This window comes from Alligator mississippiensis, chromosome 8, assembly GCF_030867095.1.
Source record: "Alligator mississippiensis isolate rAllMis1 chromosome 8, rAllMis1, whole genome shotgun sequence".
Classification (NCBI taxonomy): Eukaryota; Metazoa; Chordata; order Crocodylia; family Alligatoridae; genus Alligator; species Alligator mississippiensis.
In genome coordinates, this window is record NC_081831.1 from 71,411,075 (window position 1) to 71,437,598 (window position 26,524).

General features: G+C 40.4%; 1 protein-coding gene across 4 annotated transcripts in view; it reads right to left on the reverse strand.

Annotated features, from left to right (window-relative positions):
- The window catches only part of GRIA3 (glutamate ionotropic receptor AMPA type subunit 3), a 216,799-nt gene that overhangs the window by 25,017 nt on the left and 165,258 nt on the right, over positions 1-26,524 (reverse strand). For 2 of the 4 annotated variants that reach the window (XM_019487777.2, XM_019487778.2), the window contains exons 12-14: positions 25,971-26,169; positions 6,428-6,675; positions 5,757-5,871 (exon numbers count right to left, since the gene is read on the reverse strand). In XM_019487777.2, the coding sequence (XP_019343322.1) occupies positions 5,757-5,871; positions 6,428-6,675; positions 25,971-26,169 (562 nt within the window). The remainder of the gene's footprint in view (positions 1-5,756; positions 5,872-6,427; positions 6,676-25,970; positions 26,170-26,524) is intronic. The other 2 variants (XM_006270988.4, XM_019487779.2) reach the window with 1 other exon arrangement.

Here is a 26,524-nt window from a genome sequence, read left to right on the forward strand (position 1 = left end):
TCATATAATTAACAGTGAAAACCAATGCCAGATTAATTCCCTGACAGAATTAATTGTAAAAGATTTTTGATTGAAGCAGGTGCATATATATAGACTATTTTGCTGTGAGGTTTATCCCCAAACAGAAGGGGGTCAGACTCAATGATCTATTGAGGTCCCTTCCGACCCTAACACTAACATCTAACATCTATGAAATTTGTGGAGTTTCCAGGGAAACGTGACTTTTGTCATAGAACGACTCCAGTGAACCACCAGGAATTTGTGATCAATACCCGGACAAAAATATTTAGAACAAAATTATTCACATTCTTGGGAATGCGATCAAGAAGGAAATTATTTCTAGCTTGAAGCCTGTCAAGTATTGCTCTATTATGCCTGTCTGTACCAAAAGAAAGTAATAAAGAAGAACACCGATTGTTAGATTTGTAACTGCAAACACCGTAACTAAGGTAAAAGATGGCAAGTTAATGATCATGGAACAATTTCTTGGTTTATTGAACGTGGCCGATTCAACTGGCACGTGAGTAAACTGTTAAAAGAAATGCGACTCTCACCGGGTGCTTTGAGGGGTCAGGGCTGTGACAATGGGGGAAATACAAAAGGCAAGCACACAGCACATCAGAATTTAGGATCTCAACAAGAGAGCAGGTATTGTCCCATGAAATGACTGATCTTTGAATCTCACACTCAATACTGATGCCAAATGTTGCACTGAAGCCATGGTATTTTTCAACATGGTTTAAAGTGTCTACAGACTTTTTGCAGCCTTGTCAGTGCTGAGATATGACCAGTCTGTCTCTCTTCTTAAGTGAAACAAAATGGGAAAACTGATTTGACATGATCCTTATGTTTTGGTACTAAATTATGGAACTGTGTGATGCTTACGTTTCAATTGTTGAAAATTCAAACCTAAAAAAAGATCGGCAGGAACCCAAACTCAAAGCAATGCCAAACTGCTGACTCGCACAAGCTGCAGCAGGAAAGTCTTGTGCTGTGTGGTACATTAAGGTGATGTACTTTATGGAGTCAACCTCATGTGAAATGATTCAAGAAGCTTAGGCTGACATTGAAGACACTGTGTGTCTGCAAAAAGACTTAAAGGATTCGGTGGTAAATGATCATTCTGAAAATGGTATTCGGAGTGATGGCAGACGCTGGCTGACGATCTGAAAATCAGAGCTTATTTCTCACAAGAAAAACAAGTTGGAATAATAGAAAAACAGGGCTAGAAGGGATCAGGAAGTGATTCAGTCAAACCCTCTGCTCAAGGTGGGATCATCTCTGTCTAAACCACTCCAGACAAGTGGTTGTCTCACCCAACTTCCAAGGATGGAGACGCCACAATCTCTCTAGGTAATTTGTTCCAATATTTAACTGCCCTCATAGTTAGAAAGTTCCTAATATCCAACCTAATTTTTTCGTTGTTGTCACTTAAGGCTGTTACTTCTTGTCCTGTCCATTGCAGCCACAGGGCGTGATTTGCATAGTCTTTTGTCTTCTGCTTTATAAGCACCCTCCGAGCATCTGAAGACCATTATCAAATTTTCCGCAGTCTTCTTTTCTCCAGACTATGTCATCCCAGTTCTTCTACGGTTATTCTTATAAGTAATGTCTCCTAGATCTCTAATTATTTTTGTTGCTCTCCACAGGACTCTTTCCAATTTGTCTAGGTCTTGAAGTGCATTACCCAACACTGGACATGGTACTCCAGGTGAGGCCTCATCAGTGCTGAAGAGAATGGAAGACACACTTCCCTTGACTTGCAAATGACACTTCTGGTAAAACAACTCGGTATGCTGTTGGTTTTGGCAACAAGAGCATAATGTTGAGGCATATTCAGCTTACAGTGTACTATAACTCTAGCAGCCTAGCTCAGCCACTCTTGAACCAAAATGAGAGTGTTTGATTACAAGGCCAGAGATGAACCATTATTTAAGTCAGAAAAGAGTTATAATGTGAATTTTTTCTATAATGTTTTGGATACTGCTTTCAAATCACTTGAAGACATTTTTACAACTGTTGCTCAATTTTTTTGAATATCTCTGACATCTAAGATGACTTGCCAAGAATTACAACAGTACTGCGTTTTTAAAAGAAAAACATTAGATGGAGAGGCTTCCATGGCCTCGATCTTTGCAATGAACTTCTAACTCTTGGCAAGTGGCTGAAAGCTGGAATACAGCCAAATCTTGCACTGGGGTTTCCTGTGCAAAAATAAGCTTTTGTCTTTCTTTAGAAAGGCATTAATCGCACTCAAGATTCTCTTCTATTGCCTGTATCTGTTGCAAACAGAGAACGCAGTATTTCAAAACTCAAGCTTATGAAGACATATTTGCATTAGCTCAGTGTCAGTTTAATTTTGACTGAAAGCCAAATTGTGACTATTATTGATGTGCAAGATGCCACCCACATGTATTCACATGCATTAAACCAAGAAAAGTGAGATATACTAATGGTGCCAGCTGCTAATCCCAAATCTTTGGGAACAAAAGCTTTAAAGGACTTGTTGTGTGTCTTATTCAAGGTTTTCATTTTGTTTCATACTTGCAGCTTCACCAATCAACACCAATGATTAATGTAATTCTTATTGGGGAGCCAGGAGGACAATGAGAGAAGGCAGCAACAAATACTCTTGCCTCCCTTAGAAAGTAGGGTTTTGGATGGGAGGAGGGGGAAAGAAAAAGCAAGAGAAAAAGAAAGAGAATTCAGATCTGTCCTTAACCACATATAATCTGAAGTGAAGTACTGGTACCTGCCATATGTACATGTAGAGGGCTACAGTCTTCCCTTGGGGTTCACATGACAGCTTGAACTTTGCTTTAATGGTATATGATGTCAATACAATCCTTCAAAAGAATTATGCAACCTGAGGCAGCATTCTTCATATCTGAATGCCAGGATACCAGCCTGTAGTATTAAGTACTGGCAAAAATGTTACTTTTTAAGATGAAGCTGTCTTTAATTGAAAGCCTATTTATGACAGCTCTACAAATAATGGCTAAAACCAGAAACAAAATAAAGCAGAGCACCTGCCCAGCTTAATCAGTTGTAAGGCGCTTTCCTCCAACACGCACTTTCCCCCACAGCGCTCCCACCAAGAAAATCTCTACATTTGACCCACATTCACTTCCCAGGTGACTTGTGCTAGCTGAGCTATAAGCCCCTGATAATGGGTTGTTTCAGCTCTAAACTTCAACTAGTCCTTAACTGCAGCATGCTACAATAAATTACAAATAAATAGCTAACAAGATTAAAAATAGCAAGATCAAGGTTCTCATTTCCATTTTCTTTCCCTGAACCGTTTAGTTTATTATGGAATAACTGACTCTGCTTCCTTAGCATCTACTAAAACAGACCTAAGTACTTATTAGCATTGAGTATTATTCTTTTCAAGTGATGCCTGAACACATACCAAAATAGAAAGATGACCTTGCCCTTACTATTACCATTATAAAAGTGTCCTATTTAGACTCCTCAGAGCTTTAAATGTTGGTCGGCTGTTTGTAATTTAATGAACTCACAGTGATGTGGTCCATTGAAGCAGCAGCCTTGTACAAAGAGCTGTCTTTCATGGAGCAGGGTCAGAGAGTACAGGGTTGGCTCCTGAGAGGAAATTAAAACATTTAATATACTTGCACGTGGAGCGTTATAGAATGGGATGAATATGGGAGCTAAACCCCTCATAAAAACCCACCCATTTTTCTAGTCTGGTGATGAGTCCTGAGGAACTGGAGTGATTAAATCAATTTGAAATTCACCTCTCTCTCTTTTCTCTTTTTATTGTCCAACTACTTTTGCTAATGTTCAAGATGATTAAAGGAACTGATTAATTCACTAAGTAGCCAGCTGTAATCAACCCTTATTAATAAAATACGACAGTAATCTGCAATAACTGTCCAAAGCTCTGCAGCTTACTAAAAATAGTGTTACTACAGGATTTTGGACCAATACTGAAGTATTTTATAAGAGAGATTACAGGTTATTGTCCCATAGGGAACGGATTTGACTAACTATGCTTTTAAAAAGTCTGGAAATTAATTTCAATGCATTTCAATACAAAAAGGCATATTTAATTAATTTTCTTGGCAATGCCTGTTCTAGTTATGACCATCAATGTCATAGCAATGACAGTACCTAGTCCAGCAAGTGTTCCTGGGCAATCACATAAGCAAATGAAAAAGCAATCATAACTCCATTAGCTGTGCAAGGAAGTGGGCAGTATATGGATATAAACTGATTAACTTTTGCAACAAATAAGTTGTTTAAAGGAAGGGCCTGGACAGAAGGTACTGGTGTAACTTTTCATTGCCTTTGTACACCAGTGTAAATTACACTGGGATGCGGAGTGGATCTGTCCACTCTTTTTACATTGGTGTAAAGCCTGGTTACACTAGTATAAACGTAGCATCTGTCCTGGCTCTACCTTAAAGTGTCCCTCTAGGATTCATACCGTTTAAAGTAATAATCCTGATTCTACTGGTGCCGTTGGATTCAGTTAGGATCTCATCTTTAAAAAGAGCAGCAAATCTAATTTTATCTCAGCTCTGTACAGAATGCCAGTTACTATAACTATCGGTACATACTTTTCTTCTAGGCTATGTGCTACTGAAACCGCTTTCTTTGAGCTTAATTTCCAGATGTAAATGTAAACTCCCAAGCCCACCACACACTTCAGTTGTACAAGCAGTGTATCTCCTACTTCAAGCCACAAGTACTGCAATTTCCAAGTACTTATAATATATTTCTTAGCATTTGGGGGGGTCACGGGAGACAGTAACATTTGTCTAAAATAGTGATTCTTAACCAAGGGGCTGCGCCACCCTAGGATGCCTTGGGATCCTTTCAAGGGTGTTGGGGGATGCCAATGTTAGCACTGTTAGGTGCGCAACCATGATTCACAAGATAAAGCCAGAGATTTCAACTAGGGATCCAAAGCATTAAAAACGTGCTGACCTGTTGTGATCTATCTGAGTTTTCTGCAACAGAAGAATTGTTATAGTACTTCGCTGTAGTCAAAAAACAAGTGAAACTAAGAGCTGACACTTTCTGAGGGATGCCTTGAGCCTAAGGAGGAGTGCCATGAGTCTAATAAGGTTGCAAAGTGCTGGCCTAACACTATTTTGTTTCTAGAATAGTTACTTCACTTCAATGCATTGAGCCTGTCTCACAAATGGTTTTACAACTCTTTCTTTTCTGAGCTATAGGTAACCTCTAGTAAGAAACGTCTCCCCTCTGGACTCTAATATCAGTGGGAACAATACTGGGCCCTTAGAGAGGCAGGCAATGCTCATTCTAGACCAGCAAAGGAGCTAAAGAGAACTGATCCTATAGACTTCAAGATTTGCGCTGGCCAGTGGCTTCCCCTATAAAAAGAAACGATTCTCTTACAAAGAAACAATTCATTGAATTTCTAATATGTCAATTTGGGACCAAAGCTTATGAAGCACCTTCTTCTCACTGCATTGATACGAGATAACTATTTTCCTAAATAATTATGAGCACTTACTCGATTAGTGCAACTCTTGCAGGGCAAACGACCTCTGTCTGTTAGTAAAATAAGGGTTCCGCATTTGATCAAAAACGGTGCAATAAGACCATCTCATTAAAAAAGCTACTGGGCAAGTGAGCAACTTCCCCTGTGGTTATTCCAATGGTTCTAATCTGTGTGCTTTTGTCTTTTTCCTTGACAAGTACAATAACAGCCTTGCCGATTACTCTTGACTAAGGTACCCGATTGTGGTGACATTGAGGCTGACCTTGGAGTCACCTCCCCCGCTGCCGCACTCTCCTTTGTCGTACCACCATTTGTTTTTCAATTTGTCCAAGAGGCCTTGCTCATTCAGTTTTAATACTGCCAGGTTAACAGCATTTCTTGAAACGATAAAACATAACTTGTAAGAAAATGCACAAATGCTTAGGAAATCGTAACGTATAAAAAAAGGAGCACAAGAGGACAAATTGGCTAAATTTCACAGAACGTGGAGCTATAAAAATGTCTGTACAGCAAATACAGGGTTAAATATTGGAAGGTGGCATGGAGGATAACATTTGCTCAAAACTGAAGTGTGCGGGATGGGGAAATTGTCTTTGAGAAAAAAAGTAACAAGAACACCACATCATGCAGTTAACATTCGTCACATAAGGCAGGTTAACTTGGCTTTTACCATTTAAATTGAAAAAGCCATTGAACTGTAAAATTAAAACAGCAACAAACAATCAGAAAGGACAACACGAAGAGAACATTAAAAAATGGATGCATTAAGTAAATGAAACCATAATTTACCGTCTTATTTAACTCCATGGAGTATTGAAGGTTTTAAACGTTAAAGTTACCTCAAAAATCCACAAGAAAGAAAATGACAACACAATACATCAGGGTAGGTGGAATACTATAACAACATGGATATTGTTATATTATTCCACCCACCTTAATGCTGAGCCTTTTGGAGTTGCTACACCATAGCCCTTGGAATCCAGGTTTCCACCAACTTTCATTGTGTCACAGGGCTTCCGCTGCTCAATGTACTCGTTCATGGTCGATTCCAGCAGGAAGGCAAACTTCCCCTTGGACTTGCGCACTCTGGCCACGCCGTCAGCTGTTGTTTTGGTAAACACGGATGGCTCTGCCGACTTCATGTAAGACCACATTTTCTCATAGACGGCTATTTTGGATCTCTGGGAAAGACAATGGGAAGTAGACAAAGAAAAATGTTTACTTTGCTTTTTTTTTTTACCGTATGTGAATATGTCCAAGTCCACCTGATAGAGAATGGATTGTAAGTGACCAAAGATTATGGTCAGTGACTTTGACGTTGTCGGCAGCGTGAGACCTAGCTGGGCCATAGGTGCTAGCACAGCATATATATGCAGCAGGTGAAGTTAGGTAATATCAAATGGTGCTGACCACTGAAAAATTACCAAATACGGGAAGAAGGTTAGAAAAAAATTGTAGGCAAGGGGAACATAGCCAAGGCATTTATCTTGCTATTCATAGATGCTAGGGTAGGAAGGGACCTCAACAGATCATCGAGTCCATGTCTCTAAAACATGTGCTTCATACCCACGAGATGCTGAAAAGCTTTTAAAAACAGAACAGTGCATTATTCCCCATTCTCCTTCAGGGACATTATAATAAACCACCATCAAATACTGACAATGACAAGCACTAGTCATTGTGCTGTATCATTTTTTAGCATTCCCCATCTGTCCCATAGTACATTATAGAAATCCTGGGGATTTATATGAGACTCTCAATCTAAGCTGTGGTTATCTGAAATTTATGCCTCCAACTTACTGTCAATTTCTTGTCAATAACACTTCTTTTCAAAACTGGAATGACATATATAATAGTTAAATCCAGTTCAAATTGTAGTGAACTTGTGGCAGGAGACTCTTCATTATGATCAGCTTGAGTTCAAGATATGTTTTCTCTTCTTTCACAGCAGTTCAGCATACCTTGGATAATATACTGACTAACAACTACTCAGCAAACGCTTCACAGAGCACAAATCCTGCCTTTCTTGTATAAAAACGCTTAGCTGACCGAGCTGTGATTGATCGAGAAGAGAGTATAGTATTCTGCAGTGAGAGGGTGTTCTCATTCCCTCCTGTTGGATTACGCTGTTTTACATGGAATAGTAATGGCCATTATACTGCAGAGTGAGAACAAGATTATCTCTGTCACCTAGGGGTTAAAACACTCCACTTAGAGAGAAGAAATCAGGGATGTGGTCCCTGCCCCTATGAATGTTTAATAGAAACATGCTTAAATGCCCATCAGAGCTGGAACCTGGATTTTCCTCCTAGGTAAATACTGTAACTACTAAGTTATGGCAGAGTCATGCACTCTCTCCTTCTACCCCCTCCATCTTGTCCACTAAGTATTTAATTATTCCATGCTTGCTGAGTGGAACAGCTTTAATAGAAACCACTGAGACACTCTACTCCACAATGCCCTATAAACTGGTGCTCAGATAGGGGGTCATTAATTGGATGGAAGTCATACCACTCAGACAAGCAGCGAAAAAAAGCCCGAGCACCTGCTTTTATGATGTATCACCTTGGTCAAGCCTCCATTTCTATAGCGCATCTTTCGGTCAAACGTACCAATGGAATGGCAGCCAATTCAAGCGACATGCAGAAATCACTTTATGCACTACTGAACCATAGCCACCTCTCAGACGCAACATGGCAGGTAGTTAACAAAACACAGTAGTGCTGCATGGTGAGACAGACTGTGAAGGAAGGAAACAACTTATCTAATTAAAACTGCACGGGTATTTGAGGCAAGCAGATTGTAATGAGAGACGTTGAAATTTGGCCTTGAGATGGGAAGTGCTCGAGTCCTCAGTTTTATGTCTGGTATAAGAGGGACACACCCCCGTAGCTGTAATGCCAGGCCAGTGCATTAGTTAAGTATTAACCCAAAGGCTATTGTCACCTGCTAAATCACTGTCACCTGCTAAATCACCAGCTTTCTGCAGCTCAGAAAGAAGTCTCCCACAAGCTGAGGAATCCTTGTGCGAAGGAATGCAGAAAGGTAGAGTTGCTAGATCAGTTTTAGACCTTTCATCTATTACCAAACCGTTTCTTTGATCCTGTACACATGAGCTGGCAAGCTGCAAGCTCACAGAGGGATTAGGCAGCCTCGGTGCATTATGAAATACAAATGTTGATACATGAATTTTGTGTTGGGCTTACGAACATTTTTTTTTAAATATGAATGCTATGCACATAGACTGTGGCTGGGTGCAGACATTCAAAAAGCCCGAGGTGGGCTAGATCACACCGATGCAGGTTTCTGTAAGCAGGATAAGTTAGATTGGGAACAAGCAGAACACACGTTTGCCTTTGGGGGGGAGGCGCAGGCTGCCTGCATTGGCCAGGGCCGGCAGGTTAACCATAGACAGGTTGGGGGCACTTCTGTACGGGCCCCGTCCCCGGGCTGTCACAACGCCAAGCTAGCACAGACTCTCTCCTCAGTCTGGCCTCCTGCCTCTGTCCACCTGTCAGCTGCAGGTGGGTGGGGGGCGTCTGTGTCCCTGCATGAGCCCCGGCCCCAGCAGCAGCCTGGCAGACCATGCTGGACAGCGAAGACAGGGGGGATCTGAAAAGCGGAGGATTGGGCCCCTTGGAGCTCAGCACCAGTGGCAGCCAGCAGCAGGAGACTGGGGAGTCCTCCTTTCCCCACTGCCTCCTGGGTTGCTGGTGTCAAGCTCTGAGGGGCCCAATCCTTCCCCCAACAGAGACCCCCTCCCCTTGCTGCCCAGCATGAGCCTCCTGGGCTGCCTGGAGCATCCTGCTGGGCTGCTGCTGGTGCTGAGGCTCAAGCAGGGACACAGACCCCTTCCCCCTGCCTGCACAGGCTGACAGCTGGCCAGAGGCAGAGCTGGAGAGAGAGTCTGTGCTGGCTCACCACTGTGACAGCTCAGGAGTGGTGCCCGTCGGGCACTCGGCCAGAGCCGTGGAGCATGGGGTGAGTGTTAGCATGCCTCCCTGCAAGAGAGGGCTAGTGGGGTGGTGCAAAGGTACCTGGGATGCTGTGAACGGTGACAACATAAACCGATAGGGCATCTGGTACTGAAGTTTGATGTACCAGTCTAATCTAAATTGATTAAGTCTGAGTGCAGATCGATCCAGGCCTTAGACTGGGTTCTGCCATTTTTAAACCAATCTACCTACGCTGAACTTCTGTTCAGTTACCAGTTTTTGGTCACTTTTACCAGCATATGTGTAATGTCTGTACCTGGCCTGTGGGTCACACACCAGACTTTTTCTTTTGCTTCCTGTGAGCAGATAGCATCAGAAACGTAGGCAACATCCTCTCTGTGGCCTTGTTGGCAAAGGGCATTTCTCTAATGCAGTGATTGATGCTTGTATAGACATACCTGGGCAAGCTTTAGTGCCCCTAGCTTGGGTGCTATTGGCAGTGTAGCCAAAGTAGCAGAGCGCTCACCGTGGACTGAAAACGCCCAAGCGCTGGCTCAGCTTCTCAAGTGGGATTTGCAGGCTGTACTGATTTCCAAGCTGTTGTGGTTACAGTTGTAACAATACCTGAGCTAGTTTGATATTAGCTTCAGTGTGTTTTCATGAGCTGCAATCACAGGAGGGACTGCAATATAGACCCTAAGTGGTTTCAGACCCATTATATACTCCACATCTACCCCAAGATGCAGAGATCAGGAGTAGCTAAGGTGGAGAGGCTGGTTTATTAAGCAGTGGCATAAGCTGGAGTTGTTACTAGATAATAGTAGTAAAAATCAAATGAGCTTTATGGAATCTGAATCTTACAGAGACTTAATTCAACAACTGTATTTCCTTGCGTAGCACCTGGGACTGGACTACACAAACAAAAGACCAGAACCAGATTGAATAAATGCAAAATGTATTCTGTGTGCATAGTTCTGATGCCGCAACGTGTGCAAGTAAGGCCAAAGGCTATCAGAGATGATTACTACGTTACCAAATCCTAAACTCAGAGTAGCTAGCACTGAGTAAAAACTTTAAAAAAAAAATCACACTGTATATTTTTTCATTCTTATATGTACATTCAAATGCTGTATAGGTATGCTGGGTAGCAACAGACAAGTTGGCCAATGCAGTAATCAACCTTAATTCCAACATGTCCTAATTTCTGGGTACTTGATTTTTCAACTCTATTCTTTTGACATTTCTTCATAATAGCAATAAAAACATGTATAGGTGTGCATGTGTGCAGGCAGCCAACAAAAGAAGAGGAAAGTTATAACTTTGTTGTCTAACTCAGAAAGATAAAATAGCCCTCCTTGTCAAGATTTTATGTGGCTTAAGTATTCATCTCAAGATCACACCTTTAATTACGTAGAGAAACCATGAACTGGTTTTCTTTTTCATCTCCTAGTCCACACGGGCATTTCTGTCTTTAATAAGTTATCTCAGATTGTTTCCAGCTCCCATGACTACCTAATAGCAATTTTCGATACATCTGTGTATTGTTAATACTAATATTTATTTGATAAGAGCCAACAGTGTGGTACAAGGTGCAAATAAAGACACACTCCTTATTCCAAGGATGTCATAATTAATGTAAACAACAGAGGAAGATTTCCTTAGAGGAGAGGATGTCCTTCCAGCGAAGGAATGAGTGCTGGGGAATCATTATGCTCTGCCACAGACTTCTGATAAATTATGTACGTGTCACTTAGGGCTAGATTTTTGAAGAGGCCTAAAAATGCAGATAGGGAACTGGTGGGATTTGGATGAATTAGGTACCAAGTTTTGAAAATCCCACTAGGTGCCTATCTGCACTGTTAATCCCCCAATACTGAAGTAAATCTGTCCTTTTGTACCCTTTGTGCTCTAGTTGCATTATTTTTCTGCCAGGGGGAACCCAATGGTTGCTCCACAGGAGGGTTTGCTAATGCTCACAAAATGCTTTAAGTCCTATAGAAGCCATTCCAAGAAGGCAAGGTATTAGCACTGTGGTCTTTTAAAATATTAAATTCCATCTGATTCAAACACAAAACCATAATTTCCAATGAAACATTAACGGCAGTCAGACTGTCACACTGTCTTACATATGATTACATCCATTTAACTCTTGTGCATGATATAATAAAAACAAAAAAAAAATCAATAATTTTTATGAATCATCCCAAAAGTCAAAGGCATTTTGCCGATTTCTTCTTCAAACAGGATTTTCATAGGAAGCCACATTTGTTAACCTTAGATAAGACCCTGGTATGCAGCCATAAAAATAAATAAGCCACCACCTGGGACTGAGAGTAGCATATATTGACCAAATAGACTAGAGATTTGATAATTTGGGAATGGGTAGTAGGGTTGTTTGGGTGGCTGAAGCTAGAAGTGTTTTAACTGAATTGACTCAATCTTTTATTATAATAAAGAAGAAAAAAGTTTTGTTAACGATATAAACATTTCCAACTAAAAAGGTAATAAAAAATAAAATTAAAAGCTAATAGAAGAACAGTTCACTAAGTTAGGAAGGTACTGAACAAAATGAAAATGTTCTTGTATTTACGGTTGGTGCTAGGGAATTGGCTGTTTGTAGGCAGCAGTGAAGGCAAACGCCATATAGACACCCAAACTACAGGAATTACTGAGCAGAGCAGTCAATATCTTTCACTAGAATTTGGTTTTTAAGGTGAAAAGTGGCATTTTGCTTACATGGAAACTGAAGGAAAAAAATATACTTATTTCTTTTAACTTCCCAATTTTCCACCAAAAAACTCATCATCCCAAACATGTTCAGTCTTTTGAAGGGCAAACCCTTTATTTTCTTCTATAAAGCAAGACATTTCTGCAAAATTTTGTTCTGAAATGTTCTCCCCACATTGTCTTTTCTGAAAATACTTTCTATTTTGTGAGCAGCTTTTGTTCCTGCTTGTTTTGCTGCCTCCCAAAACTCTGGTAGGCCCCCGTGGGGGAAGAAATGTAAGAAAGAAAAAAAAAATGTTAAAAAAAAAAAAGTTTAAAGGAACAGATGTCAGACAAATTCGAAGCCTCTACATGGAGCGGCTTTCTTTGTGCTGGGCAATTTCCTTTTCATTTCTTTGATACTGCTCTTCAGAAGTCCATTGACAAACATCTTCATGTTCCTTGAAGAGGAATATCATTACCATTTTTTTTTCCCCTTAAAAGCAAAATTTTTAGAGTGTTTCATCTCGGCCTTGGGACACATTAAAGCCTTTGTCATTATCATAAGCTTACTGTAGATATAAATAGACGTGGCCTTAGCTTAGTCAACAACTCTGTTTTCCCTCTTTAATCGGGGATGGTTATGCATAAACACGAACCACATGCATTTCCTTCACCTGCGAAAGAATGGTCCACTTTCACTGTAGTGGATCCAACACCCTCTTTGTAACACAAGCACTGTCTCCGATTCCCTGCCTGCCACACTCAGCATTTACTTCATTTTCTGTCTCTTCCTAACCCCTATCCAAATAAACTTTTCCCACAGGTAGCAGTGCTATTATTATTAAATTAAAAACCCACTTCAATCAATCCCCGTTTTTTTCCCCCCGTGGACAACAGTACTTTACTTTCCAATTCTCCTATTTGTGTGTGCAAGACTCAGGTATTTCAATGAAAAAACGCAATACTTGCTAACAGCAGAATGTTAAAAAAAAAAAAAGCTTGATCCAGACTAGATTTAAAAATGATGAATATCAGCAAATAGACTCCCTCAATGACACTCGATTTCGCCGTTATACTCAAGGGCAGAAATGAGCTAAGTTTGGAATTAGCAATCTTGGCTTCAATAAAATCAAATCGAGTCTAGTTTTTTTTGTAATGCTAAAACCTATTTCATGATATACTACAGAACCAAATGACACTTTTGGCTAAATCCACCTCCAACTCCAAGAAAAAAAAAGCTTGAGACAACCAAAGCTTGCTTTCATGGGCTGGATTACCTTTCCCTCTCTGTTGGTATCTCTCTCCTTTAGAGTTCAGGTGGAGGTGACAGTGTGTCAGTCGCTTCCAAAATTGAATTGGAGTGAAGCTATTCTATTTGAAAGAAACCATAATCTTACTCCCCTTCTTAAACTATTTTAGAATAGCTTGTCCTTTCCTTTTCAGAATGTTACAGCCTCTTCTATTTATAGTCTCTGCCTCTCCTACTCTATTAGAAAATTTAATAAAAATGACTAAAATGATCCCCTCTTCCTTTTCTCCTTTTTCCAGAAGAGGCACCAGAGGGTTTCTTTTCTCCATATTATATAGTGTGAATACAACCTTGCCAATATACTGAATGATATTCCCATGCTACCTGCATAAATGTTGCCTATGTTGCCAACCTCAAACATTCCCAAACCACAAGATTTAAAAAAAAAAAAATTGACAATTTACAACAGGTTTCAAACTTTTCTAACACAACAAAAGGCCAGAAAATGTTGTTTTTTTTAAAAAGAATAGAAGATGCAACTTCTTATGTGTTCAAAGTTGAGGCTTTGAAGACAATACAAAAGCCTGCAAGACATGTAATATAAATGCAAGGAGTGAAAACACTAAGTTCTCTGCTTTTGTCTTAACTGTATCTTCTGGGACCAGATGAGGAAGGCAAAAGGGAACCGGTTTGTAATGATGCTTCTGGTTCAATAAAGGCAAGCTGTAAAAGCCAGAATAAGCATACAACAACAGGAAAGGGTAGTTAGAGATAGAAGAGATAGCAATTACAGGGTTTAACATAGTCTCCTACTTAACTGGCCCTTTAAACTATCTCTTTTTCTCCTTTATGGGAGCAACCAATACTGCTGTTATCAAAGAAAGTATGACAGACTGGTTGTAGACAGAGGTAACAATATATCATTTTAAAAGGGAGGTGAGACTTCGTGCTCAGAAATATGCAGCTGTCTAATCTGTCCACTCCTATACCAGTGTAAGAGCTAAACCTGTTTGGTTTAAAGTTACAGAAGTTTAGCTTCAATTATAGCGAGCTGTCACAGTCTTAGTTTGCTTATACAATGAAGTAATTGCCATTACAAATATGGTGTAGTTTCTGTAATGCACATCCTGATACATACATGACACTAAATCTTCTTAGGCAAATGTCCAGTTTAGCATTGTTTTCCACAAGCCATTGTTTTCTGTTCATAATGCAATCAGTTTTTCCCTAGCAGTTGATGGAGCCAACAACTTTTGCAAGAGCAGGAGGCAATTACCAAGCAGAAGTGAAGAAGAATAGCATCAGGCTTATATGAAGCTACTTGAGTCACTGGGTACTACTAATTCTGGCACCTTATACATACAGCTGTAAAGCACTGAGTGGTGGCTGCGCTCTTGGCAGCACCATCCTGCAAATGAAACATTAACATGTTGTCTTCTGCCTCTCGCTGGGCAGAGGAGAGTAAATGATTGCACGGCAGTGCTCACAGAAGAGGAGAGGATGACACTCATGACAGATCCACAGGCTGCATGTGAGCTATTGATGAGCACATAATGGCTGTTATAACAACACTGCATTATAATACGAATATGATAATTATTGTAATTCTCTAGTGCCTTTGTCTGAGAGATCCAAGCCCTTTACTAACAAGAATGAATTAGGTCTCACAGCACCCCATGAAGTATCATTACCTTCTTTTTCCAAGTGAGTAAATTAAAGCGTAGGGATGTTAAGACACTTGCGTAGTGTGTGGCAGAACCAGCCAGCCACACACATTATGCAACTGTAGAAGATCAATGCCACAGCTTTTACCTGCACGTGACTGTCACCGTCAACACTTTGGGTTTCTATAGCCCATTGTACATAGTCACCTTGTTTGTACTATATTTTGGGTGAGAACTCCAAGAAGGTCACCTTCCACAAATGGAGTATGCAGCGTGGAGTGTCCCCTCGCTAAGGCCAACTCCTGAATCCACCTGCTTCCCGGGTTCTGCAGGATACTTCAGGAAAGCAAAGGCTTTGTTGTGTGGTGTATTGGCTTTATTTGCTGTGATATATTGATTTTTCATCTTATATTCATGAAAAGTGAGCCTGGTAGGCCAGGAAGTGAGATGGAGATGGGCATCACCATACTCATTCTTGTCATACTATATTGATATTGGTGGAGTTACAATGGGTGATGTAAAATTAATATCACTGACTACAGAATCAGGCCCTTGAAATCCCTGTCTTCAAATTGTCTTGCTTCTTGTGTAACCCATGATTCAGGCTTTGCCTGTATAGAGTCTGTGAAAAATGAAGCTTCAACCCCACTTCTAACCAAGCCGGCAAAGACATCGCTGCACTATGCCTGAACCCAAGTGCCCCTGCAACTACTTAGGGCAGGTCTGGGAAACAAGTAGGTTGCTATCTGGCTGCAGCATAGGGCTGCAGATGATTGATGAGCAATTTTAGACACTCAGGAAATGGCTGAAAAGGCTCACAACAAAAAAATCATCTCTGTGCACTGATCCCAATCTTCCTGCAGCCAATTTTCCTTGGACAACTGCCCCAGCCATAAAAACAGCTTTTCATCGCTAGCTTATTTTTTTATTATTTTCCTTTGAAATGTTATCTAAAGGCAGCTTCATCATTCTGAAAAACACATTTGAGCAGGGACTAGATAATTTGCTCTTGCTTCTTTTTTCAGCAGACACATCTTATTTACTTAAGTGGGTTCATTTCATACAGAGAGAGAAACAAATCCCCATTCAAGCTGTAACTAGACTTCACTTCATTGACATGCCAATAACAGTCTGAGTAATTGATTGCAAATCAAGTTTTAAAGAATTTCCTTTCCTGCCACAATATTGAACTTCAGACAAAGCCTATATTCATCTCCCTGCGCTCTCTTGCTGACATCCACTCATCTGCATTGGAATATTGAACTCAAAATGAAAATGACACCTTTCACCAAGAGACAAGCTGGTTTTGCTTCATGGTGCGTGAGCATAGCTAAGTCTAGGTGGAGTCCCAAACAATGGAAAAGTATTAGGCTGTGCTGGAAGCTTTGAAGCCAGACTCTTGGTAAGCTCCATAATGTGGGTAAGAGCCGAAGTCATGTTACCTTCATAAATGTTGTCTATGCTTAGAGTTACAGCTATCTATAGTTTAGGGGCAGAGCCACAACTTTTAGAGGTCCCTGCCGAGGTGGAACAAAATAGTTCTGTTGTGCAGGTAGAGAAAGGATGAGCGAGGGAAGCCACACGTGCCTGGGTGTACAGGAGTGGGGACCTGCAGGAGGAACGAGAATGGAGTGACCGTATCTGCCCTTTGGAAGGGCTTGTGAAGACTATGCCAGCCTTTGAGCTGAAAAGTTTCTTTGAACTGGCTCTGTTGCACAGCAGGGTGGACTCCTCTGGTCACCTCCTCACTATCCAGCTCAGCTACTCAGGCTGTGTTCAGGAACTGGCCCTTTACGCAGCCTGGCATTTTCTGCACAATATTTGAACACCGCTAGGCCTAACGAGCTTTCAGCTCTAGTTAGAACAGACCACTATACAGGCAATGATGGAGAAATCCCAGGGGATTGCAAAAGAGGATGTTTCATATTCACATCATTAGAGTTTCTAAACCTTCATGTGTTTTCTAATTATGCAGAAGTAACACTAGCAGCACTGTGGGTAGTTCATCAGCACCCATGTATTTTAAATGAATCCCTAACAAGCACATATTAATGTGACACAGCAGCGTTACATAAAGCAGTACAGAGACTTGAAAAAACAGGGTCCTCACTGTCTTGAGCGATGTCATTATCATCATCATAGAGCTGTTCTCTAAAATGTAGAACATTCAAAGAGCAAGTGATTTTTCCCTGAGGCACTCCCTGGGTTGCTTCCACAGAGCTATGAAGTTAACCCATTATTTGGTACTGGATTATTTCACCACAGGCTTGCTGTCCATACACCCTGCCTGATTTGATAGTCACCTGTGCAATACAATTGGCAACTCTATTCCTGTTTAAATAGGCATCTTAGCATTGGGAAGTTATAGTTAGATACACGTGCATTAAAGGGCCCAATTACACACACAAGAAAAGTGGAGAAAAGCACACATGCTATGTGGTTGGCAATAAAAGGAATGTCTAATGCTCACATTTATTACTAAGAGCTAATCAGATAAAACTTTGGCTCAAAACCTTGCTGGTGTGATGTCTCCATTAAATGGCCCATTCCTATTAACCCCAGGTTTAATCCAAATGACATCTTTTCCAGAAAGTGGATAATGAATGGCTTACTAATTATAATTTCCATAAGGACACATTTCTTTTTTGAATCCCACATGCAGAGGAACCAGCACATTTAATTAGAGTGCTTCATAGAAAACTGTTGCTTTTGTATGCTGGCAGCACTAGCTTTGCTCTTCTCTTTAAAACTGCTTGTTAGTTTTTGTATAACAGGAAAATATCAGACCAAAAAAAATAAAAATCTAAACCCTGCCATCAAGCCACTAGTTACTAGAAGAGAAAAATATAACAGGCCACTTGTTATCCACTCACTGGATACATACTGTACATACACAGATGTATAGATGTTTACATGTACACACACATATATGTACCTTAGATTTATATTTATTATGTACTAGGTGTCTAAATGTATTCCTTTTCTAGCATACTGAATTTATTAGACATTTTACTGGACTTACCAGTTTTGAAAATCATATCTATATCATAAGGCTTAATGAAAGAATTATTTCTTTTGCAGTTATTTGTAACACTGATACATTTACACAGTTACATTTATTATTGCTGACCTATCCACATCTCTTCCAAACCTTGTGGAAGAAATGAATAACACAACAACCTTGGTTCACTACAAGCTGTATAAGGGAGGTCTAACTCAGCTCTCTACAACAGTTTTATCTCAAAGCTCTATTTATTTCATATTTCTGAAGCGATCAATTTTCTGTGATATTCCATGTCTAGCCTCTGTGAACGTAATCACATTTTAATATTGAAGTCAGGCATTTGTGATGATTTCTGTGTTGTTATGCTTGATGCCAAAGCACAAAAGCTTTTACTTATTGGAGTTTAATCCGAAAGCAAGAACAAAGCATTTGCATGTATGCTGTTCTCTGAACAAGCCCTTCATCTTTACAAGCAACATATATTTTGAAATTAGAAATCAAAGTGAGGTTAGGTACAGGGGAAGTCCCTGGGGTCCAAGCACACAGTTCGCCATGCTATATTTAGGCTAGAAGGCTCTAACACTGATCTCTACTACTGTTTGACTGCATTAAGTGCATCATCTTTCATTGCAAACATTGGTTTTAACTCTACAGTTTCTTGTTGACCTCTTTGCTGATAGAATTTATTTCAATAATCAGCACTTTCTTTGTCTTTACACAGCAATACAGCTGGAAGGCAGTGCATTCTCAATTATGACTACATGTACCATGATTGGTTGCACATGTCACCAGATGTAGTCTGGATGTTTCTTCTGAAAAAGGCAAGCTCTTTTTCTCTTAGTTGGCATAGGAAAACAGGAGGCTGAAATTTGGGTGCAGTTCAGCAAGCAGAAGATGCTTTGGCCCAAAGATGCCCCAAAGCTTTAGCTCAGCTTGCCAAGGAATTTGCCTTGTATCAGGAGAGCTCCAGGCAGTGTTGAGTATGTTAACTGTAGTTAAAACCACGAGCGTTCAAGCAGCAAAACATGTGCTAAGTGCAATCATAATCGTGTGTAGATGAAATGGGAGCTCTAAATTGAAGTGGTGGGTTTTTAAAAATGCCACTTCAATTTAGGGCCCTTTAAACCCCCAGGTCATGCACACACTGACTTACCTTCCTCTCCAGTGGCAGGAAGGGGAGGGTGAGCTGCCGGTGGGTGCAGTGGTCCCTGGGCTGTGGGAAGGGGCTGGCAGCCCCCTCCAGGCAGCACCCACCTGCAGGTACCCGGCTCGGGTGGTCCCAGGGGGCACTGCAGCTGCAGAGGGAAGCACCGGGCCCCCGTGCCGCTCAGGCTTGCTGCTTTTCTTGGGTGAAGCCTGCCTTCCTGGGCTGCTGCAGAGCCCCTGAGCTCTGCTCCAAGGCTATAGGGGAAGCAAACTAAAACTCCTCCTCCGAGTTTAAGTTTGCTGCGCCCCAAGTCATTTAAGGTGCATTAGCCGCCGAATTTCCCACAGCGGGTGGAATTAATGTGCAACACGCTGCTGACACGTGCAAACACTGACACCATTAAAGTGGTGCGAAGGCATTTAGCCTGCTTTAAAGTGTCATGCACACATGCCCATTGTTTCATCTACAAACGGCCATAAAGTAGCAAAGATAGGACATTTCTGGAAAGGAATATCTCCAGTTCATATTACCTAACTTGTGTTGAGCTAATGCCCGACTGCTCCACAGAGGCAGCTCATGCAGGTGCTGGGGCCGCAACACGCTGGAGCCTGTTCCAGGGTTCCTGCAACACACCTCAGTGCACTGGGTCTTCAAGGGGCTCGACACTTAGGACATATTATATTTAGATTACAGTAAGCATTACTATGTGATGCTCAGAAAACTTTCTAGCTTGTAGTAGCATTGGCGACACGTAGGGGGTCCATGCGGGTGCATGTGTCCCCCCAGAGCATAGCGGTATATCCCCTACGAAACCCCTTACAACACTGTTGGTGGTGCCTGCGGGTGGTCGCTGACCCCTGGTCGGCACTCCCCTCCCGCTGCCAACAGCACCGGTGGCGTCTGCGGGGCAGCTCCTTGCTTACCACTCCTGCACTCCCGCCGCCACCAGCGCTGCCGTGCCCCCCAGCCGCTGGGGCACATGTCATTCATGCGTAGCAGTGCTTATTATGATCTAAATAAAACACATCCTAAGTGTAATCCTAAGAATCTCTGTGCTCTTCAGCTATGCTGAGTTAGTCCTGGTTCGTTCTTACACTTGCTGAGAAATTTTGGCTTCATGAAAGAAACAAAAAAAAGACAAAAAGACGTTTTTCTGGCATCCTTTAGACAGCTCCCTGTGCCTTCTGCAGGGTCATACTGATCTGTGGTCTAGATTAGAAGGCGTCATGTCTGAGCATCCTAGGAGCCAGGGCTTCCTGTGGAATCTGTTGCAAAGGAGGTTTAGGTGCCGAACGTGTCTGTAAAACTCCCCAGGAGACTTTTTAAACAGTGTTAGATAGAAAGGAATATTCTGCATAGAGACATGGCAAAGAACAAATTTAGTTCAAACATGCACACACCCACCAGCTTGGTAAGAAGGGGCCCAATGAATGCACCTGCAGGGATAAGATGAAAAACCTGAGCACTTTGCAAAGTTGTAATAATTTAAATTCTAGGTGAAGAGCTGTCAGTCATCTTGACTTTGAAAGGCTTTGAGATGGCAGCAACCTTTTCTTACCCACAACTCCAACAAAGCTCGGGCAATAGCAACATCCACATCAGCTTCCTCATGAAACCACTAATAAATATCTGCTCTGTTTCAGAAGGACCAACTGAAGGAGTAAGAGTATAGCTCAGTCTTCACGTCTATTTGATCCTTGGCTTGTTTTGCTAGTCTCCTTGATTGGATTAGGACACATGGCTTGAAATAACAGATTCTGCAACTAATACTAATCCTTCAAGCCCCTCTATTCCTGCCAAATGTTACTTTAACCTAGTTTTTGTACTGCGATTATGAGATCCTTTAATTTCTCTATACAAGAAAACACGATCTAAGTGTTGCACACTGCAATTTTTCATTCTACAAAACAGTTGTACTCCACCAAATCAATACCAGTGGCGCCCTTGTGGAATTTCAAATGTTTTCAGTAAAACTTTCTCAATGGTAAATCTGTCTGTCAAGAACGTATTAATCTAAAATGGTCATTACATGCTATTTTGCCAAATCCTTTCATGAGCCTTTTAGTGCTGTCACCTGCACCAATTAAAAGAAGCTATTGGAAAATCAGGAGCAGTTCATATTTGCAAATGTCTAGAAACACGTACTACTTCTTTTACTGCTGTTTAAATAAACGTCATTTACATAAGAATTACTAATGGGCTGTAAAGTTCACTGCTTTTGAATATATGTAGATGAGAATCCTGAAACCATTAGATTGTGGTATGACACTTTCATAGCACTGGGTAGGGATTAAATCACAATAGACTGATTTGATATGCTGGTTATATTTGTTGAAATTATAAATGAATGTATTAGATGTTGATTCTAGCATATGACTTCCTTAAAAGAAGTAAGTTAAATATTTGTCATTGCTTTCCAGTATAGCCTTCTTTTGAATTTCTAGGGAAAGGAAGATGCACTTTTGAGGCTTTTAAACATCTTTTTACTAATAAATTTCTCTTCCCTTTCAGTACGCATGAATGCCATTTGAGTGCCTAATGGGAACTGATGCAATGTATTGATTGCCATTTACAATGCCTTTATAAACGGAGCGAGCAAAACATGACAAAGGTTTCTGACCGGAACCAAGCTGCTCAAACTATTATTATTTCATGGGTTGCTAATAGTTTAGAGCAATAGCTCCTATACAGCAACTCACTAATGAGTTAAAATGGTAAATATGGTCTGCTGTGAAAATATTTGAAAATATGCCAGATTGCTATAGCCATTACATAAATGTCAAACTGACAGTATTCGGCATGTGAGTCTGGAAGAGAAATTTTGCATTTAGCTTTAATGTACAAAGCTTGGATACTGTCTATCAGGAGACATTGCAATGGTTGGGGAAAAAAGCCAGCACCATAAAATAGGTCAGTGGCTGGAATCAACCCAGGTCTGAAGTGGCTGAAAGTCATTACCATCTGTTCATGTGAAATGAGGCATTGGTTTCAGTCCAGTCCTTCATGTCCACATTATAAAAAGATACCTGCAAAAGGATCACGGACTGAAAATCCAGTTGGCAGAAGAGGCCCTTGAGTGAGCTATAAACACCTCTGGCTCTTAAAAAGTATCTAAGACATGGGACACATGAAGCTTGCTTGTGCTTGTATCCATTACATGGAGAACCAGAAGCCTTTTTTTCCCAGTTCTGTTAATATCCCACCATTCGCCTGCCAGTAACATTCACTAAAATAGGTATCTGAGAGAGGTGTTTAGAGACCAGTTGACTTTGGGTCTTATCCATTGCATAAAGCTTCCGTAATGGGTCTCAACAGACTGTTTCCTCCCTGGAACAGTGCTGTCAACTCAAATAAGTTCCTCTCTCTGTGGTTGTGTTTTTAATGTGAATCTTACCTACTTTGCCTACTGCTGGTGTGGCTCACAAAGCAGTAATGGGTGATGTAGGTAAGGTGAAATACAGCACAGATACTATTATATTATGCTACAGAGGGAGGATAATGCCTCTGGCCAATATCCATACTCACTCTTAGTGGGGTTGGAGAGATGCTGAGGAACATGCTATGATGTAGTAGTGGAGACAATTGAATATAAAGTGAAAGCAAAGACAAAGTGAATATATTTTTCTAGAAGCTGGCCGTCATTAATTGCAGAGTTCTTTAGGAATGGTTTCGAGTTATAGCCATCATTATCATTGTGTTAGATAGATAATAAAGATTATACAATGAAATATTTATGGGATTACATGCTTTTAATCTAAGGTATCAGTTTTTGCCCATCTCAAATCAACTGAAGAAGACTCTAATTACAACAATTCCTTGCTATGTCATTACATTCAAATTAACTACTCTCCAGAAGTTAATACAACTGAAATGATGTAGAGCTCCCCTAGAATGACAAACGTAGACAGGCACTGATTAATGCCAATAACATTACATATGGTTGCAACTGGAAGAGACCAGTCTCTATCTGCCTTGTTAAGATAAAGCAGGATTTCCTGTTCATTCCCACAGTCAGCAGAGCTCTGCTCTCTTCTTATTTCCATATTAATTTTAAGACCATTCTTCTTTAGTACCTCAGTTCCCTTCAGCACCAGGAGAGAGTCACAGAATGGTTGAAAACTATTGAAAGCAAAGATTTTGAATGCTTAGTAGACTTCATAGCCTCTCAAAAGAAATACTAGCCCTTTTGATCTCGCTCTAAGGACAGATTCCTATGCTATATCAGACTATCAAGGAAATGAGGAAACACCTCCAAATGATTCCTGTTTTCTGTACTCATGGATGCCAGATATACAGAAGCAGATTTTTTCCCCTAAGAAAATAAGATGTCTACAAGTAGGGCCAGTGACTTCTAATAACACTCTGCTAGCTTTTCTGCTGCAACTGTACTGGATGCTATCTGTTTATGTACTTTTGTCACTACAAATTATACGATATATATAAGTTTCCTTATGTCTGTTATGTGTGTGTGCATGCATGCATGTACGTGCATATACAACAGCATTGATGCTCACATAGATTATAGAGCCAGGTGATAAATATTTACCATGCATCATAATTGAGCTCTGCTCGCAATGCTTCTGCTTAGCCGACACTGTAATACTGAAACCCCCTGAGCAGCTTTAAAGAGCCATCAGTTTTTTATCTGTCAGAAAAAGTAAGTTTTCCTTCTCCCATTTTCCTTAGTTTTACACTTTCCCAGGATGCATCCAGCAGAATGACAGCTTTGCTATACAGTAATATCACAGGTTTAATGTCTACTACCTCTCAGTAATGCAGAGCTAGAGTTGGGAGTTTTCCAAAGGGCCCTAGCATATGCATTCCTTCCTGGAAGGTGAGTAAGGGATTTTAAAATCTTCACATTTTTAGGTACAGAAAATATGTTTTAGGTCATATTTAGACAGTTTTTTGGCTCCTATTGAGCTCTCTGCTGCTCAGCTCATGATGAAGAAGGAACTTGACTTTGCAAGTAGAAGGAGAAAAAAGAGCCCCAATGAATAGTTTATAAATGGTCTAAAATATTCTTAACACTGTATTTCTGTACAGGGGGTGGCACACGCAGAATACACACTGCTGTGTTGTTGTGGAAAGGTTTCATGCTTACCCATTTAAAATGACGTGTAATTCATGGCTTCATCATTACCAGACCACACCATCATCTGTAATGGACAGATTCATTCATCTCCCTGTCTTCTTCTGTGTTTAATAGGCTGTTCCTACAGCTCTAATTCAAAATAGGATACCTAATGTGTTGACACTTGACTACCCAGGATACCCTACAACTACCCAATAAACGGGACAAGTAATACCTATATGAGAACAGACTTCTTCAGGTACGTTATCACCAATAGTGTCACTATTTCCCACAGAATATGTCAACAATTACTCTTGCAGGATTATGGGAATTAGAACTGGAAAAATGATCCAGTCTCCAAAATTCTTCTGATCATAGACAACAGTGAATACAGTGCTTAAACAGTCCACAAGCTAGGCTTCTAGTACATGGAGCTACCATAGATTTAATACTTTTGGAGATGAAACCAGAGCTGAAAAAAACTACAGTTGCTCCAATGAGTTCAATGGATTTACAGCAGATTTATTCTTGATTTCCAGTTTGAATAGATTTTTCCCAGTGAAAAATCCTGACATTATTCTGTACCATAGCCAATCCTCGCTCCTGTCTCCCAAAAGACGTACTCTTATTAAATGCAAACCACTAAAAGTCCTGAACAGTGCTGCAGTTATATTTGCAGTTCATCACATAAAACTAGCAATTAATTCATTCTTCCCATCTTCCTTTTTAATTTTGGTAAATAGATACCAAAACTGGCAGCTCTAGGTATTTAATGGATGCTGGCAATATTCTTGTCTCTTGTACAGAAAGGCATAGTCACTGCTCCAAGGGCCTTACATTTTAATTGTTCTGTTGGGAATTATACCACTGCCCAGCATACTGACCTTCTGCAGTTGATTAGTAAGCTCTTTTTGTAAGATCGGATATTTGGAGATGCAGATATCTGCCTCAGTACTGAAACGGTCCTGATCACTAGACATTTTGAGGCAATCAGAGTTCTGACTTGACTTGCTGAAACTCTGAATTTCCAAGTCACACAATATTTTTTTAACATTTTGAAACCATTTTCATTCCAGTTGGGGAGGAACATAAATCATTTTCAAATGTCCTCTTCAAATGAAAATTCTGAAATGTCAGAAATGCTTGTTTTGTAAGCTCAGGGGATAATTTTGTAGCTCAAAAATTTGGTTGTGAATATTATCCTGATGTATTTTCTTCTTGATTTTTATGGCTTTTTCACATCCTTTCATGTGAGATCATGTTATGAAGGAATAATATATATATATATATATATATATATATATATATATATGAAAATTTAAACCTACCCACTAAAACCAAATCCTAAGTGAAAATTAGGAATATTCCCAAATGACAATTTCAAAACAATTTTTGTTTCAGAAAACTTTTTTTTTGCCATGGGACCTTTCACTAAAAGCAACAGGGTTTTGAAACATGAGTTTGGTGAATCTAATATTTTAGGATCCCCCCCTGAAAAAGAAAATTGAAGAAAAGGTACAACCAGCAGAAGAAAAGGTACAACCAGCACTAACTCTGATGACCATGATGCTTTCACTGGAGTTATGACCATGAGAAAAGTTAAGCATACATGTGAGTGCCTGTATCAGGACCTTATTTTTGAGACATTTAGTATTTAGGAAAGCAGTAATAAACCTTTAAACCACACAACTTACTCTAAAAAATTCTTTGGTTGAGCCTGAATCCAAAGTCCCATAGGCTATTTCAGTTTGCTTAGCCAGATCTTCTGCGCTTTCTATGGGAGAGACCATCCTTTCCACAGTTAGGAAGGCAGCAAGATTAGCAGTGTAGGAAGAGATAATGATGAGGGTGAAGAACCACCAGACTCCTCCAACAATTCGCCCTGAGAGAGATCTACAAAGAAACAAACATGGTCAAAATTACCCATTTTTTGTTTTTCGTATAAAAAAGAATTGCGATTTTTTTTTTTTTTTTACGAAAGCTTCCTAAACCTTGCCTGTAAAATTTGCACAAAACACAACCCTTTTTGTGCACAAAACCCCCCATATTTGCACTTTTTCAGGTAAATGCAAAAAGGACAAGTATAAGCCAATCAGTGACATACTTGTTCAGATATTACTGTATTTATTTGCATACCACATGCAGCCCTTTCCCAGAAAGTCAACCCTCCAAAACTGCGGTGTGTGGCTTAAGTGGTGAAGCCGATTCCTTCACTAGAATAGAAGTAGAAGCATGAAGACACTGTTGC